The sequence below is a fragment of the Rhinatrema bivittatum genome, chromosome 14 (genome assembly GCF_901001135.1).
Source record: "Rhinatrema bivittatum chromosome 14, aRhiBiv1.1, whole genome shotgun sequence".
Taxonomy (NCBI): domain Eukaryota; kingdom Metazoa; phylum Chordata; class Amphibia; order Gymnophiona; family Rhinatrematidae; genus Rhinatrema; species Rhinatrema bivittatum.
In genome coordinates this window covers 35155876-35174566 of record NC_042628.1, presented here as the reverse complement: position 1 = coordinate 35174566, position 18691 = coordinate 35155876, and the positions used below count along the sequence as shown (strand labels likewise).

The following is an 18691-nucleotide window of genomic DNA, read 5'->3' as shown; positions in this document are numbered from 1 at the left end:
CAACCAGCCCCCAACGTGACCGGAGGGGAAGGGAGAGTCGAGCCAAACAAGGAAGAAAATTTAAAAATACTTTATTTATTTATTTATTTTAAATACCTGCCGAATTGCCTCAGGGTCCTGGATCCACTGGGGGGAGTGAGCAGGGCTCCCCGGTATCACCCCCAGGGGACCTCACACTGGAAAGAGAGGGTCGATCCCCCACTACCTCAGCGGTCTCTGAAACCAGAGGGGGATGGTCCCTTCAGGACCTCCCACCCCCCTGGAAGGCAAAGACTAGGACCTGCAGGCACACACTGCGGTCCTGTACACTCCTTCAAAGAAGATTTAAAAATGTTTTGTTTTTGTTTTTTTTTTAATTAAGTAACTCCCTATCCTGTCTCTAAATAGACTCTAGCACAGACTGTAGGTTTGGCACCTCCTCCACCTGCTGGAGACAGAAGAATACTGCCAGACTGTAGGTGGCACCAGCCTATATGAGGTGGAGTTTGTTTAATAAACTTCTGTCTCCATCTGCTAGAGGGGAGGCCAAACCCAGGAGTCTGGACTGATCCTGGTACGTACAGGGAAATAGCTTTTGAATATTGAGCTCATTATTTCTATCCAAGAAGGGCCTTATTTTCACATGCATCATTCCTGGTTGCAAACAGCCTTGTTCTCCTGCTGTAATATTCCTGTCTAGAACAAGTTCATTCCTCAACTGCATTACTGGTGACTGGGAGGAGTCTTGTTCTCTGTTGCATCACTGCTGATTATCAAATGCCTTCATTTTCACTCCCTACAAATCTTAATCCTATACATGTTACTCCTACAGTAGATTATAAATAACATTAATCATACTTACCTTGTCTCCTTTTCCAGGCTTTGCTTTGACTCCAGGAACAAGAGCTTGTCTCATAATCTCTACAGGCCAGTACCGACACTCTCCAATACGTTTCTGTAAACTGAAATATACAAAGACTGGTGACTCCTCCCTATGGTGACTAGGAGGTCTATATTCAAAAGCATTTAGCTGGCTAACTCAGAAGTTATATATCAATCAAAAGAGAACAATGCTGTTCAATCGCTGTACTGAATAATGCTCTTTGAATTCCAATTAATCAACTTATTACTTGTATTGTATAATATTTGGCTTTTAAAAAGTGAAAGAACTTTAAAGCCTACACGTCTGTGGTATATAATAAATTTTACTGCTCTCTTCTCATAGAGCGTCACAATCTTTATTTATGTGCATATAATTTTTCGTGTGAAATTTTTGTGGGAATTGGTTGAAAGTTTCAGATACTCGTGTAGGCGTCCCTGCACCTCAAATGCATATATAATCATTAACTTCCAACCTCCTCCTTATGTGAAATATTTTTAACAAAAATTTTTTCTTATCTTTTAGTGTTTAAAATCCTAATGATATTATATGACATCCATTAAAGATTTCTGTGAAGTATTGCCTTCAATTTTTTTTCACGACGTTGTATATCAATTAGTTGTTGGCTGTTATAAAATAGTGAGAGGTAACGGTGGTGGGGCCGCTTGGCAATAGTGATCATAATATGAATGGAAGAGGAACAGTATGCAAATCCACAGCTCTCGTGCTAAACTTTCAAAAGGGAAACTTTGATAAAATGAGAAAAATTGTTAGAAAAAAGCTGAAAGGAGCAGCTACAAAAGTAAAAAATGTGCAAGAGGCGTGGTCGTTAAAAAATGCCATTCTAGAAGCACAGTCCAGATGTATTCCACACATTAAGAAAGGTAGAAAGAAGGCAAAACGATTACCAGCATGGTTAAAAGGGGAGGTGAGAGAAGCTATTTTAGCCAAAAGATCTTCATTCAAAAACTGAAAGAAGGATGCAACAGAAGAAAATAGGATAATGCATAAACGTTGGCAAGTTAAATGTAAGACATTGATAAGACAGGCTAAGAGAGAATTTGAAAAGAAGTTGGCCGTAGAGGCAAAAACTCACAGTAAATACTTTTTGAAATATATCCGAAGCAGAAAGCCTGTGAGGGAGTCAGTTGGACCGTTAGATGATCGAGGGGTTAAAGGGGCATTTAGAGAAGATAAGGCCATCGCGGAAAGTTTAAATTATTTCTTTGCTTCGGTGTTTACTGAAGAGAATGTTGGGGAGCTACCCGTACTGGAGAAGGTTTTCATGGGCAATGATTCAGATGGACTGAATCAAATCACGGTGAACCTAGAAGATGTGGTAGACCTGATTGACAAACTGAAAAGTAGTAAATCACCTGGACCAGATGGTATACACCCCAGAGTTCTGAAGGAACTAAAAAATGAAATTTCAGACCTATTAGTAAAACTTTGTAACCTAACATTAAAATCATCCATTGTACCTGAAGACCTGAGGATAGCTAATGTAACCCCAATATTTAAAAAGGGCTCCAGGGGCTATCCAGGAAACTACAGACCGGTTAGTCTGACTTCAGTGCCAGGAAAAATAGTGGAAAGTGTTCTCAACATCAAAATCACAGAACATATAGAAAGACACGGTTTAATGAAACAAAGTCAGCATGGCTTTACCCAAGGCAAGTCTTGCCTCACAAATCTGCTTCACTTTTTTGAAGAAGTTAATAAACATGTGGATAAAGGTGAACCGGTAGATGTAGCATACTTGGATTTTCAGAAAGCGTTTGACAAAGTTCCTCATGAGAGGCTTCTAGGAAAAGTAAAAAGTCATGGGTTATGTGGCGATGTCCTTTCGTGGATTGCAAACTGGCTAAAAGACAGGAAATAGAGAGTAGGATTAAATGGACAATTTTCTCAGTGGAAGGGAGTGGGCAGTGGAGTGCCTCAGGGATCTGTATTGGGACCCTTACTTTTCAATATATTTATAAATGATCTGGAAAGAAATACGACGAGTGAGATAATCAAATTTGCAGATGACACAAAATTGTTCAGAGTAGTTATATCACAAGCAGATTGTGAAAAATTGCAGGAAGACCTTGTAAGACTGGAAAATTGGGCATCCAAATGGCAGATGAAATTTAATGTGGATAAGTGCAAGGTGATGCATATAGGGAAAAATAACCCATGCTATAGTTACACAATGTTAGGTTCCATATTAGGTGCTACAACCCAAGAAAGAGATCTAGGCGTCATAGTGGATAACACATTGAAATTGTCGGTTCTGTGTGCTGCGGCAGTCAAGAAAGCAAACAGAATGTTGGGAATTATTAGAAAGGGAATGGTGAATAAAACGGAAAATGTCATAATGCCTCTGTATTGCTCCATGGTGAGACCGCACCTTGAATACTATGTACAATTCTGGTCGCCGCATCTCAAAAAAGATATAATTGCGATGGAGAAGGTACAGAGAAGGGCTACCAAAATGATAAGGGGAATGGAACAGCTCCCCTATGAGGAAAGACTAAAGAGGTTAGGACTTTTCAGCTTGGAGAAGAGATGGCTGAGGGGGGATATGATAGAGGTGTTTAAAATCATGAGAGGTCTAGAACGGGTAGATGTGAATCGGTTATTTACTCTTTCGGATAATAGAAAGACTAGGGGGCACTCCATGAAGTTAGCATGTGGCACATTTAAAACTAATCGGAGAAAGTTCTTTTTTCTCAATGCACAATTAAACTCTGGAATTTGTTGCCAGAGGATGTGGTTAGTGCAGTTATTAGGGATGTGAATCGTTTTTGAACGATTAAAATTATCATCAGATAATTTTAAAATCGTCCAAAATCGTTAGAGTGCACGATACAATACAAATACCCCCGATTTATCGTCATGGGCATTTGTATTGTATCGTTAAATAGGGCGCGGGAAAACCGGCACACCAAAAAAACCCTAAAACCCACCCCGAACCTTTAAAAAAATCCCCCACCCTCCCGAACCCCCCCAAAATGTTTTAAATTACCTGGGGTCCAGTGGGAGGGTCACGACGCGATCTCCCTCTCTCTGGCCACGACTGCGTTGAGAGAAATGGCGCTGGTGGCCCTTTGCCCTTATCATGTGAGAGGGCAAAGGTAGCGCGCCGGCGCCATTTTGGTTCCTGGTTCCCAACGTCACGCGTCCAGGAGATCGCCCCCGGACCCCCGCTGGACCCCCAGGGACTTTTGGCCAGCTTGGGGGGGGCCTCCTGACCCCCCCACAAGACTTGCCAAAAGTCCAGCGGGGGTCCGGGAGCGACCTCCTGCACCCGGGCCGTATTGCCAATCTTCAAAATGGCGCCGGCACTACCTTTGCCCTGTCACATGATAAGGGCAAAGGGCCACCGGCGCCATTTCTCTCAACGCAGTCGTGGCCAGAGAGAGGGAGATCGCGTCGGGACCCTCCCACTGGACCCCAGGTAATTTAAAACATTTTGGGGGGGTTCGGGAGGGTGGGGGATTTTTTAAAGGTTCGGGGTGGGTTTTAGGGTTTTTTGGTGTGCCGGTTTTCCTGCCCTCCCCCGATTTACGATTTTTAAAAAAAAAACAACACAACGATAAGATTTCCCTCCCCCCCCCAGCCAAAATCGATCGTTAAGACGATCGATCACACGATTCACATCCCTAGTTAGTATAGCTGTATTTAAAAAAGGATTGGATAAGTTCTTGGAGGAGAAGTCCATTGCCTGCTATTGATTAAGTTGACTTAGAAAATAGTCACTGCTATTACTAGCAACAGTAACTTGGAATAGACTTAGTTTTTGGGTACTTGCCAGGTTCTTATGGCCTGGATTGGCCACTGTTGGAAACAGGATGCTAGGCTTGATGGACCCTTGGTCTGACCCAGTATGGCATGTTCTTATGTTAACCTGCTATCACCGGTTGATCTTTTCAAGAGATATTTACTACAAGTGCTTAAATTGCCATAGGCAGCAATGCCAGTTATTACTAAGATTTATTATTTACCCCAAGGAAATCAAGGTAATGTACCAGGACCAGGAGGTTCAGTTTCATTGGACATTTCAAGAATATTGGAAACATCTTTAGAGAAGGAGGTCCTTCATTGAAGATCTATGCTAATTTCTTTCGTGTTCTTAATGGACCGTAACAATGTTTTAAAACAGTTTTTTCGTAATAGGCAATCTCTTTTTCTAGGCCAAAAAGTGTGGATGTTCCCTGATCTAGTGAAAGACACTCAGGCTAGAAGTAAAGATTTTCTTTCATTGAGATTAGAGGTTCAAAAAAATTGGAGCTAAATTTGACCTCAGATACCCCTGTAAATGTTCTATATTGCATAATAATGCTAAATATGTTGGTTTTTTTAAATGTCACAACTTAGAGGGCTCCTGGAAGGTCAACCTCAAAATACTACTGCTGAGTTGATAGAAAAGTTAATATCCACGTTAATCACTTGAGCCATTCTTTTTTTTTTTTTTTTTTTTTTAATTATTTTGCCTAATTACGATGCTCGTTTCCAATGACGCCCCCCTATATTACTTATTTTGTGATACATAGATAAATATGGTATTTCAATTCTGGATATTTCATTTTGTAATTAGTATTATTAAGTTGTATTATATCTATGTACCTAATTTCTCAAATAATATTCTCTGTAAAAAGAGTGAAAATTATGAAAATTAAAAATTAAAAAAAAAGCCATTTTAGCAGAGTAAATTTACCATAGGCTGGTACAGGGGACACCAGTCCTGGGCCCTTACTTTCAGTCAGACATGGTTATATCCTTCCCTAATACTAACAGTGCCATTATTATTACTTCAAATTTCACCACTTATATAGTACCCTAAACCAGAATTCTTTACCACATTTTTGGAAATACCAAGTTCCTGTAAATTTGGTTCATCAGTATGTCTGCTGTAAAGTACCTTTAGAAACTACATTTAGCTTATATAATAATAACAATACTAATAATAATAGAAACAAATATTAGAAGCAATGAAAACATTTCATTTAAGTCATTGTATATTCATAATGTTTTTCTTCTGTTCACCTTTTACAAATTAAATAATAGAACAGTCAGATTACTGCACTGTTTAACATGAAAAAGGAATGTATTGTGCATGAGACAATATTGCTTCCAAATAAGAGCTGTAGAACAAAGATGTTACCAAATACTTCCTGGAACCAGTGGTTTCTTGATGTGAATAATAGATGTTTGTCAGGCACTCTGGTGTTACGGCAACAGATTTTGTTCCTTACCAAATCACAGCAAAGGGATCTAAGTAGCAGCGCCTTTCTATATCCCAAGCAACTCTCTTTTTCATAGTCTCAGCTTCTATCCGCATCTTCTTATCCTAAGGTTAGCAACAGAAGGTCAGACATTGAGTTCATTCATATGATTAGCATGCCCGGTCCCTACCACACATAGGAAAATTACTCTACCTATCTTTATTTTTGGCTCAGCAGTTTCCTCCTGCTTAAGAACATAAGAAATTGCCATGCTGGGTCAGACCAAGGGTCCATCAAGTCCAGCATCCTGTTTCCAACAGAGGCCAAACCAGGCCACAAGAACCAAGCAATTACCCAAACACTTGCAGAAAGACTAAATGAATTCTTTGCCTCAGTGTTTACTAATGAGAATGTTGGGGAGTTACCAGTTCCAGAGATGGTTTTCAGGGGTGATGAGTCAGACGAACTGAACGAAATCACTGTGAACCTGGAAGATGTAGTAGGCCAGATTGACAAACTAAAGAGTAGCAAATCACCTGGACTGAATGGTATGCATCCTAGGGTAGTGAAGGAACTAAAAAATGAAATTTGTGATCTATTAGTTAAAATTTGTAACCTATCATTAAAATCATCCATTGTACCTGAAGACTGGAGGGTGGCCAATGTAACCCCAATATTTAAAAAAAGCTCCAGGGGCGATCAGGGTAATTATAGACCAGTGAGCTGACTTCAGTGCCGGGAAAAATACTGGAAACTATTCTCAAGATCAAAATCGTAGAGCATATAGAAAGACATGATTTAATGGAACACAGTCAACATGGATTTACCCAAGGGAAGTCTAGCCTAACAAATCTGCTTCATTTTTTTGAAGGGGTTAATAAACATGTGAATAAAGGTGAACCGGTAGATGTAGTGTATTTGGATTTTCAGAAGGTGTTTGACAAAGTCCCTCATGAGAGGCTTCTACGAAAACTAAAAGTCATGGGATAGGAGGCGATGTCCTTTCGTGGATTACAAACTGGTTAAAAGACAGGAAACAGAGAGTAGGATTAAATGGTCAATTTTCTCAGTGGAAAGGGTAAATAGTGGAGTGCCTCAGGGATCTGTACTTGGACCGGTGCTTTTCAATATATATATATATAAATGATCTGGAAAGAATACGACGAGTGAGGTTATCAAATTTGTGGATGATACAAAATTATTCAGAGTAGTTAAATCACAAGCAGACTGTGATACATTACAGGAGGACTTTGCAAGACTGGAAGATTGGGCATCCAAATGGCAGATGAAATTTAATGTGGACAAGTGCAAGGTGTTGCATATAGAGCAAAATAACCCTGCTGTAGTTACACAATGTTAGGTTCCATATTAGGAGCTACCACCCAGGAAAAAGATCTAGGCATCATAGTGGATAATACTTTATAATCGTTGGCTCAGTGTGCTGCAGCAGTCAAAAAAGCAAACAGAATGTTAGGAATTATTAGGAAGGAAATGGTTAATAAAACGTAAAATGTCATAATCCCTATATATCGCTCCATGGTGAGACCGCACCTTGAATACTGTGTACAATTCTGGTCGCCGCATCTCAAAAAAGATATAGTTGCGAAGGAGAAGGTACAGAGGAGGGCAAGCAAAATGATAAAGGGGATGGAACAGATTCCCTATGAGGAAAGGCTGAAGAGGTTAGGGCTGTTCAGCTTGGAGAAGAGACGGCTGAGGGGGGATATGATAGAGGTCTTTAAGATCATGAGAGGTCTTGAACGAGATGTGACTCGGTTATTTACACTTTCGAATAATAGAAGGACTAGGGGGCATTCCATGAAGTTAGCAAGTAGCACATTTAAGACTAATCAGAGAAAATTCTTTTTCACTCAATGCACAATAAAGCTCTGGAATTTGTTGCCAGAGGATGTGGTTAGTGCAGTTAATGTAGCTGGGTTCAAAAAAGGTTTGGATAAGTTCTTGGAGGAGAAATACATTAACGGCTATTAATCAAGTTTACTTAGGGAATAGCCACTGCTATTCATTGCATCAGTAGCATGGGATCTTCTTAGTGTTTGGGTAATTGCCAGGTTCTTGTGGCCTGGTTTGGCCTCAGGGGGCTCCCTATGAGCTTCTTCAGGCTTCCAACTTCACTGGAACCTGACTCTATGCAGGCTCTGGCATGATAAGCTTTTACTCTCAGTTACCTGGGGTTTTTACATTTTAACTTTGTTATCCTTTCCATCTAGTTCAGACATCGCAGCAACAGTCCTCAAATCGGGGCCATAGACTACGGTCTCTCAGGAACCTGTATGTATGTACTCTGAGCCTGGTCACTAAGCTGGTCATTTTTCAAAGGAATCGCATGCGAAAAGGGGTGGCGTCAAGACCGGAACAGGAGGAGTCAGGGCGGCATCGGGGCGGACACCGTGAAGACCTCACGGACAGCAAAAAGGTAAGAACCTTTTTCGTTGCCTATTTCGCGCCCAATAGCACCACCTTTTATGATGGCGCTATTGGGTGCGAAAGCCGGCAGCGATTGCACTGCAGAGGTTCGATCGCTGCCGGCTTTCGCAGGACCACCCCTCCGCCCTCCTGTACTGCGCGATTCACGCCGCCGCGGTGTCTTAGAAAATCTAGGCCTAAGTGTCGCTGTTATATAAAGGCAAAGACTCCTTCTCTCCCAGGGCTTTGAATGCTGCCTCTACCGCATCCCCAGTCTTGGCTGGTCCAAGGAGTCTCTACCAACCTATTTTATGTTTTTAAGGTGTTTATTTTTGGCATGTTATTTTTGATATGTTCTCTGACTTTTGCTCAGCGATCATGCTTTCCTGTATTGTTTTGTCTTTGTATTTGTATTTTTTTATTTTTGGCTATTAATGATATTTGTTGTACTATTGTCTGATTGTTTATATTGTTTGTTTATTGCTGATGAATAACTTTTTGGCAATTTTTTTACCCTGTTGTTCACTGCTTTGTAGTCCTCTGGGAAGGACTAGTATAAAATTTGAAAAATAAAAAAATAATTATACTTTTTATCTCATGAGGATGGACTTATTTACACTGGAAGCGACATAGCTGTTGCAACCGTTGCTGCCCAACAGCTGCACTCCGCCTACCATTCTTTTTCTGCGACTCTTCCTGCTCCTTGTGGACGTCTGGCTGCCGCGGCGTCTGCCCGCCATCCTCTCCGGCGTCCCCGGACCGGCTTGGGCGCTGCTTCCCGCGCAGCCCTCATTCTTATTTCCTCTATGGTGCGAACCTCAGGGGCGTCCCCCTGTGATGACGTCACGCTGCCCGGATATTTAAGCCTGTTGTTTATTGCTTAGCCGTTGAGTTAGCAAGGGATTTCCTACGGATGGGATTCGCTCTCCGTACCCAGCTACTCTGCCTCCAACTTCTATTGGACTCTTTTCTGCTAACGGGGTACCCGCTCCTCGGGTGCTTCTCTGCTTCTTTCAGGCCGCTATCAGGAACCGGTACTCGCTCCTCGAGGGCCCATGTTCCCTGACTCACTGCCTGTGTACATCTCCTCTTCTACTTGGGAGAATTCGCTACAGACACCATCTGTGAGTACAACTACCATTTACTCCTCGAGGGCCTGCCTCCATTTCAGCGCCAGTGCCATCTCCTACGTGGAACTGCTGTGTGAGAACTTGCCAATGAGTCTCTGCTCCCAGGGATCTGGTACTCACTTCTCGAGGGCCAGCTCTCCCTATCTCGGGGCTTCTCCATATTGGGGACTGTGAATGTCTTATTGTACTCATTCTCTCAGTTCTTTTCACTACAGCACTGCTACCGGAGGAACCACTATTCCAGCGCCCTGAGGAATACTAGCCCATCCAAGCTCCATCTTCTACTCACTACCGCCACCTCCGGTGGCTTCACAAACTGTCTAAATAAAGATATAATCTGTGTTTGTGTGTCCAGAGCTGAACCTGACCTGTAGCCCCTTGCGGGACTTCCCCCCATGGGCGTGGTCAGCTGCCACAGTGCCCAAGGGGGCACTGTGGCAGCTGACCCAAACCTTACAAAACATAACAAAGCATTGTAATCTAACATATTCATCTGCAGCTGGAACTGGAACAAATCATTAATACTTAGCTGGCTCAATGGCCCATCAGCAGCACTCTATGCACCTGTGCATGAGGTTCAGATTAGATTCCCAGACACAGGACTAGAGATGATATGATGGTATAGTTCACAGCCAACAGGAAACATTGGAAAAGTGAGGGAGTACCAGCCATCTCAATAATACAGAAATACAGGAACATAGATGGTAATGATAGTTAAGAACCACAAGCCCTATCTAGTCTGCCCGTTCCTAATCCAATACCACAGACCCTACCTGATCCCAAGCTTTACCCTCACATTCTTGTAACTAAAGGAAAATTGGATCTTACCTGATAATTTTCGTTCCTGTAGTACCACGGATCAGTCCAGACTCCTGGGTTTTGCCTTCCCTCCAGCAGATGGAGACAGAGAAAGTTTTGACAGACTGTGCCATATATACCAAGGTGCCACCCACAGTCTGCCAGTATTACTCAATGTCAAAGCAGAATGGTTCAATTCCAAACTAACTATATACAGGAACCTTAAACTCAAAACTGGATCACTAACCCCAACTGTGACCCAAACCCGTGAAACAGGATGAAAATTTGATCTTCGGACCCAAACTAAACAAATATCGACTGAGCAGATACTCCATTGCCTTGATGCTTACAGTGGGTGGGACTCTGGACTGATCCGTGGTACTACAGGAACGAAAATTATCAGGTAAGACCCAATTTTCCTTTCCCTGTAAGTACCTGGATCAGTCCAGACTCCTAGGACCCGGAGAGGCCGGCTCGGAGCACACCTTCTCCAAATCCCCCTGAATCTGGAGGTTGGACATCCAGCCAGTAATGTCTTGCAAACGTGTGTAAGCACTTCCATATAGCCGCTCTACAAATCTCCTGAGGAGAAATGTATTGGCATTCTGCCCAGGATGCCGCTTTAGAGTGTGCCCGAACATCCACCGGTGAGGGCTTCCCCCGCATCAAATAAGCTGAGTTGATAGCCTCCTTCAGCCAGTGAGCTATCGTAGTCTTAGAAGCCATATTGCCTCTCTTTGGACCACTCCACAGGACGAAAAGATGATCTGACAATTGAAAGGCGTTCATAACCTCCAGGTATTGCAACAGTGCCCTATGCACATCCAACTTCCTTAAATCTCGTGCAAGAGGATCTGTCCAATCTACATCTGCAAACAATGGAAGCTCCACTGATTGATTCAGGTGAAAGGATGAAACCACCTTTGGAAGAAAGGACGGGACCATACGTAAGGAAACTCCCGACTCAGAAATCCGCAGGAAAGGCTCCTTACAAGACAACGCCTGAAGCTCGGATACCCTCCGAGCCGACGAAATAGCGACCAGAAACACCACTTTCAATGTAAGATCCTTCAAAGTCGTCCTTTTTAAAGGCTCAAAGAGCAGACCACACAAAGCGGTAAGAACTAAGTTCAGACTCCACAAAGGACAAGGTGGCTGAACCAGGGGTAGCAAATGCTTTGCTCCTCGAAGGCAACGCGCCACATCCGGATGCGTCGCCAGGGACAGTCCATGAATGGAACCCTGAAAACATCCAAGAGCAGCCACCTGGACCTTCAGACAATTGCGCAATAAGCCTTTTGCTAGGCCAGCTTGTAGAAAACACAAAATATCCGCTAAAGACGCCCGGAGCGGGTCAACCTCCCGTTCAATGCACCAGGTTTCAAAGACCTTCCATACCCTGGCGGAAGCTAAAGACGTAGACGTCTTGCACGATCTTAAAAGGGTGGTGACCACCGCATCTGAATAACCTTTGCTTTTCAACAGCGCCTCTCAAAAGCCATGCCGCTAGACAAAAGCAATCCGCCTCTTCCAAACAGACGGGGCCTTAATGAAGAAGAACCGGTATGTCCTGTAGACGCAGAGGACCTGACACAGCTAGGTTGATCAGATATGCAAACCATGGTCACTTTGGCCACTCCGGAGCTACCAAAATCACCTCTTCCAGGTGAAGTTCTATCCGATGGAGTATCTTTCCTATGAGCGGCCACGGAGGAAACACATAAAGCAACATGTCAGTCGGCCAGGGGAGTACCAGAGCATCCACGCCCTCGGCGCCTCTCTCCCTGTGCCTGCTGAAGAATCGCAGAGCCTTGGCATTCTTGAAGGTCGCCATCAGGTCCAGACAGGGAGTGCCCCACTTGCCACAAATGAGCCAAAAGGCCTCATCCGCCAGCTCCCACTCTCCGGGATCAAGGTGGTTCTGACTGAGAAAGTCCGCCTGCACGTTTTCAACTCCCGCTATGTGAGATGCCACGATGCGGGACAAGTGCCGCTCCACCCAGCATATCAGCCTCTGAGCTTCCTCCGCCACTGGCTGACATTTGGTCCTTCCTTGGCGATTGATATATGCCACCGTGGTTGCATTGTCTGACAGGACCCGGACCAATTTCCCCTGAACCAGAGGAAGGAATGCTTGAAAGGCCAGAAAAACCGCTCTGGTCTCTAGGCGATTAAGAACATAAGAACATGCCATACTGGGTCAGACCAAGGGTCCATCAAGCCCAGCATCCTGTTTCCAACAGTGGCCAATCTAGGCCACAAGAACCCGGAAAGTACCCAAAAACTAAGTCTATTTCATGTTACCGTTGCTAGTAATAGCAGTGGCTATTTTCTAAGTCAACTTAATTAATAGTAGGTAATGGACTTCTCCTCCAAGAACTTATTTAATCCTTTTTAAAATACAGCTGTACTAACTGCACTAAACATATCCTCTGGCAACAAATTCCAGAGTTTAATTGTGCGTTGAGTGAAGAAGAACTTTCTCCGATTAGTTTTAAATGTGCCACATACTAACTTCATGGAGTGCCCCCTAGTCTTTCTATTATCTGAAAGACTAAATAACTGATTCACATCTACCCGTTCTAGACCTCTCATGATTTTAAACACCTCTATCATATCCCCACTCAGCCGTCTCTTCTCCAAGCTGTAAAGTCCTAACCTCTTTAGTCTTTTCTCATAGGGGAGCTGTTCCATTCCCCTTATCATTTTGGTAGCCCTTCTCTGTACCTTCTCCATTGCAATTATATCTTTTTTGAGATGCAGCGACCAGAATTGTACACAGTATTCAAGGTGCGGTCTCACCATGGAGCGATACAGAGGCATTATGACATTTTCCGTTTTATTCACCATTCCCTTCCTAATAATTCCCAAAATTCTGTTTGCTTTTTTGACTGCCGCAGCACACTGAACCGACGATTTCAATGTGTTATCCACTATGACGCCTAGATCTCTTTCTTGGGTGGTAGCACCTAATATGGAACTTAATATTGTGTAAGCATAGCATGGGCTATTTTTCCCTATATGCATCACCTTGCACTTATCCACATTAAATTTCATCTGCCATTTCGATGCCCAGTTTTCCAGTCTCACTGTTAAGGGTTGTGGACCCTTGAGCCGGTCGGGACGAGAGATGGAAACTGTGGAGGACCTCAGCTACAGGTCCCAACCGGGAGGCGGCTTGATGGACGGAGTGACTTGGAATCCCGGGACTGGATGGAGTCCTATGCGGCCAAGGACTCTGGGATGACCTGGAGGCTGGACAACGTTGGGCCCTGGAGTCGTGATCTCTTCACCCTGGAGACCGGCGCTCCCCCGAGAGGAGCTCGTAGGAGCCCGGCCGCTGGGACCTCTGGAGATTCGCACTGGAAGCCGGAGCCCCCCCAGGAGGAGCCCGTAGGGGCCCAGCCGCTGGGACTTAGGAGAGTCTTCGGGCCAGAGGAGTGATGAAGATCCGAGACGGAGTCCAGGAAAGAAGCAAGTCGAAGTCGAGGACGGAGCCGGGTCAAGCCAGAAGTCAGACGTCGTATCAAAGCCAAGGGGAAGTCCAGAAGCGGAGTCAGGGACGGAGCCGGGTCGAGATGGAGAATGGTCAGCAGGCAAACCGGATCGGAGCGAGGCGGAGGTCAGGAACACAGCAACTGGAAGCAGGAAACCCTGGGAACCTTGTTGCAAGGCAGGGAACGTTGTGACTGCAGGGCTTAAATAGCCCTGCAGCGTCTGACGTCACCAGCCGGCTCCGTGAATCTCCCGCGCTGGCCCCTTTAAATGCAGAGGCCTGCCGCGCGCGCGGCTAGGGGGCGGGGCCAGCCACGGGAGGACGCCGGCTGCTTCCTCGGCGTGGAAGCGCCGTGCTCGGGGCCTGTACGGCCCGAACGCCGCTCGAGGGGGCCTGGGACCGAGTGGGCGGTAAGTGGCGATCCCGGGGTCGACCCGGGATCGCAACAGTACCCCCTCTCCTGCGTCCCCTCCCCGGGGGTCTCGGCCTCTCTGGGTGACTCAGATGGAACTGGCGGAGAAGGTCTTTATCCAGGATATGGGAGGCGGGCTCCCAGGAGTTCTCCTCGGGCCTGTAACCCTCCCAGGAGAGCAGGTATTCCCAGCGACGGCGGCGGACCCGAACGTCCAGGACCTCTTTTACCGTATACGTGTCCTCAGGGTCGGCAGCGGTGGCACTGGTTTCTGGAGGCCGAACCTGGAATCGGGAAAGGACCACCGGTTTGAGCAAGGAAACGTGGAAAACGTCATGTATCTTAAGCGTGGAGGGTAACCGTAATCTGTAGGCGACTGCCCCAATACGTTCGGCCACGAGAAAGGGGCCGATATAGCGGGGTGCTAGTCTCATGGAAGGTACACGCAGCCGAATATTTTTTGTACTCAGCCATACCTTGGTCCCTGGTGGGAACACTGGAGCGGGTCGCCGGGCTCTGTCTGCGTATTCCTTGGATCGTGCGGCCGTCTGCCGAAGCTTCTCTTGAGTGGAGCGCCAGAGGCGATGTAGCTGATTAGCTGTCAGTTGCGCCGCCGGGGACGAGACTGTCAAAGGCAATGGCAGAGGAGGTTTGGGAGTCCTCCCATAAACCATCTGGAATGGGGACTGTAGGGTAGCGGAGTGTTTGTGGCGGTTGTATGAGAACTCTGCCCAAGGTAAGAGGGTGACCCAGTTATCCTGTAAGTCACTGACAAAGACCCGGAGGAAGGTTTTCAGGGTTCGGTTGGTGCGTTCGACTTGGCCATTGCTCTGGGGGTGAAAAGCGGTGGTCAAGTTCAATTGTACCCCAAATTTCCTGCAGAGAGCCCTCCAGTATTTTGCTGTGAATTGAGGACCCCTGTCCAACGTAATGTGCAGAGGCAGACCATGGAGTCGAAATATATGTTGGGTGAATAAATCTGCCAGTTCGGGAGCTGTGGGAAGTTTCGCCAGGGGCACAAAGTGGGCCATTTTTGAGAAGTGGTCGACGGTGACCCAGACCACGGTCCTCCCTTCCGACGGAGGTAACTCCACTATAAAATCCGTGGATATGTGGGTCCATGGTTCCATGGGAATAGGAAGCGGCTGGAGGAGGCCCCAAGGGCGGCCTGGCAGCGGTTTTTGTCGAGCGCACGTGGCGCAAGACTGGACGTAGAGTCGAACATCCTCTTTGACCCGTGGCCACCAGTAGAATTCGGTTAAAAGCTCTAGGGTCCGAACCATCCCTGGATGTCCGGCGGTTAGCGAATTGTGGACCCATGCGAGTACCCTTCTCCTCGAGCGAGCTGGAACCACCGTCTTCCCTGCGGGCGCCACTTCGGACGCGGCCACGAGAACCTTGGCTGGATCTAAGATGTATCGGGGAGGTTCAACGGTGTCGTCCGTCTTGGTGTTACGGGAGAGGGCGTCTGCCCTGACGTTCTTAGCTGCTGGCCTGTAGTGGAGCGTGAAATGAAAGCGACTAAAGAAGAGAGACCAGTGTGCCTGCCGGGGATTGAGACGCTGGGCACGGCACAGATACTCCAAATTTTTGTGATCCGTGTAGACTATTATAGGGTGCTGTGCTCCCTCCAGCCATTGGCGCCATTCCTCGAACGCCAGTTTGATGGCGAGTAATTCTTTGTCCCCGATACCGTAATTCTTCTCGGCAGGGGAGAACTTCCGGGAAAAATACGAGCAGGGACGGGATTGACCCGTCTTGGAAAGTTGGGCTAGCACAGCCCCTACTGCCACGTCAGAAGCGTCGACCTCTACGATGAATTGGCCCTGAGGGTCGGGATGGCGGAGACAGGTATCTTGTAGAAAGGCCTCCTTGAGAACCTGAAAGGCTTGTACGGCCGCGGGTGGCCAGTTCTTGGCGTCGGCACCCCTCCGGGTAAGGGCCGTCAAAAGAGCTACCAGGCTGGAGTAGTGTGGGATGAACTGGCGATAGAAGTTGGCGAAGCCCAGGAAACGCTGAAGCGCTTTAACTCCCAGCGGTTGCGGCCAGTTCTTAATAGCGGCAACCTTGTCGGGGTCCATATTTATTTATTTATTTATTTATTAAGGCTTTTATATACCGAATTTCTTGATACAAATCAAATCAATTCGGTTTACAATGAACTAAGTAGAATATACAATTAACCAATCAACAAGAGATACAGAGCATACAGTTACATTATAACAAGGAAGCCTTAACTTGGAGTAGGAAAATAAAGAAGGGGTGAACGGAGCAATAAATATATAAAGTGCAATAAAATAGAATAAATACTATATACAGTGGAGGGGGGCTAGGAGCCAACCTCTCTTTAATGGATATTAGGCATGAAAAATTTGGAAAAGTTTTGTTTACAGAGATGTGTGGTGAACAATTCTAGATCAGGCAATGGAGTTTGTGGTGGGGAAGGCTTGGCTGAACAGCCATGTCTTTAGTTTCTTTTTAAAAGTTGTTAGACAAGTCTCCAGTCTGAGGTCCGGAGGCATGGCGTTCCACATGGAAGGGCCTGCTGTAGAGAATGACCGGTCTCTGATGTTTGCGTGGTGCACTAATTTGATTGTAGGAACATGTAAAGATCCCTTGTAAGCATCCCTTAAAGGCCTGGCTGTCGAGTGCAGTCTGAGAGGATGAGACAGATCAAGCGGGGTTTGATGGTGGATATTTTTATGAATGATTGTGAGAGATTTATGGAGGATCCGGAAGTTTACTGGGAGCCAGTGGAGATCTTTTAGAATAGGAGAAATATGCTCTCTCCGATTGGTATTTGTCAAAATCCTTGCCGCTGCATTTTGTAGCAGCTGGAGCGGTTTAATGGTAGAGGCTGGAAGACCATGCAGGATGGGGTTGCAATAGTCGATCTTAGAGAACAGAATGGCTTGGAGGACGGATCTGAAATCGTAGTGGAATAGGAGCGGTTTGAGTTTTTTGAGTACTTGTAACTTGTAAAAGCACTCCTTAGTAGTGTGTTTTATAAAATGCTTTAGGTTAAGGTGACTGTCGATTAAGACTCCAAGATCTCTGGCGTGTGATATATGTGGAATATTTGTGATTGGAGAAGTATGGGACTACCTTCTGGAGTAATTAGTAAGAGTTCGGTTTTAGAAGTGTTGAGCACAAGGTTGAGGCTGGATAAGTAGTGGTTTATAGTTTGTAGATGAGCGTTCCATAACTTGAGTGTTGAGTCCAATGATTTGGATATAGGGATTAAAATTTGAAGGTCATCTGCGTAAATATAAAATTTGAGTTTGAGGTTTGAAAGTAGGTGGCAGAGGGGGAGAATGTAGATATTAAACAGGGTGGGTGATAGGGAGGAGCCCTGGGGGACGCCAAAAGGAGCATTAGTATGAGGTGATTCCATGTTTTTAATTTTTACCTTATAGCCTCTATTACTGAGGAAAGATTCGAACCATCTGAGGGCTGAGCCTGTAATTCCTATGTCTGAGAGTCGGTTTAGGAGGATGTTGTGATTTACCGTATCAAAAGCCGCAGAGATGTCGAGGAGGGCTAAGAGAAATGACTGTCCTTTATCAAAACCAATATATAGTTGATCCAGGAGGGAGGTGAGGAGGGTTTCCGTATTGTGTTCTTTTCGGAAACCATATTGTGACGTGTGAAGTATATTGTGGTCTTCTAGGTAATTTGAAAGTTGCTTATTTACAATTTTCTCCATGATCCATATGATCCATGATCATATGGAAGCCTGTGGACGAAACGATGTACCCTAAAAAGGGTAGAGACTCTTGCTCGAATTGGCACTTCTCTAATTTTTTCCGGTATGATTTGCATTTGATGTAAGAATGTCGGTATATAAAAGTTAAAAATAAATAAATAAATAAATAAATAAATAAATTTGGCGTACAGCCGATTCTCCCTCAGTTTCTGGAGTACTTGGCAGACGTGTTGACGGTGAGCCTTAAGGTCCCGGGAGTATATTAGGACGTCGTCGAGGTACACGATAACGAAGGTATGTAGCATGTCGCGAAGTACCTCATTCATGAGATTCTGGAACACAGCAGGGGCATTACAGAGGCCGAAGGGCATGACAAGGTACTCGTAATGGCCGTCCCTGGTATTGAAGGCGGTCTTCCACTCGTCCCCCGGACGGATTCTTACGAGATTATAGGCCCCCCTGAGGTCCAGCTTGGTAAATACTTTGGCCCCTTGAAGGCGATCCAGGAGTTCGGGGATCAAGGGCAACGGGTAGCAATCACACCGGGTAATGCGGTTCAAGCCCCGGTAGTCGATACAGGGCCGGAGAGACCCATCCTTTTTCCCCACGAAGAAGAATCCGGCCCCAGCCGGGGAATTCGAGGGCCTGATGAA

General features: G+C 45.5%; 1 protein-coding gene across 5 annotated transcripts in view; it reads right to left on the bottom strand.

The window, feature by feature from the left end:
* Window positions 1-18691, bottom strand: part of CFAP70 (cilia and flagella associated protein 70) — a 351702-nt gene that overhangs the window by 188973 nt on the left and 144038 nt on the right. For all 5 annotated transcript variants that reach the window (XM_029576140.1, XM_029576137.1, XM_029576141.1 and 2 more), the window contains 2 exons: window positions 6100-6194; window positions 842-941 (listed from right to left, as the gene is read on the bottom strand). In XM_029576140.1, the coding sequence (XP_029432000.1) occupies window positions 842-941; window positions 6100-6194 (195 nt within the window). The remainder of the gene's footprint in view (window positions 1-841; window positions 942-6099; window positions 6195-18691) is intronic.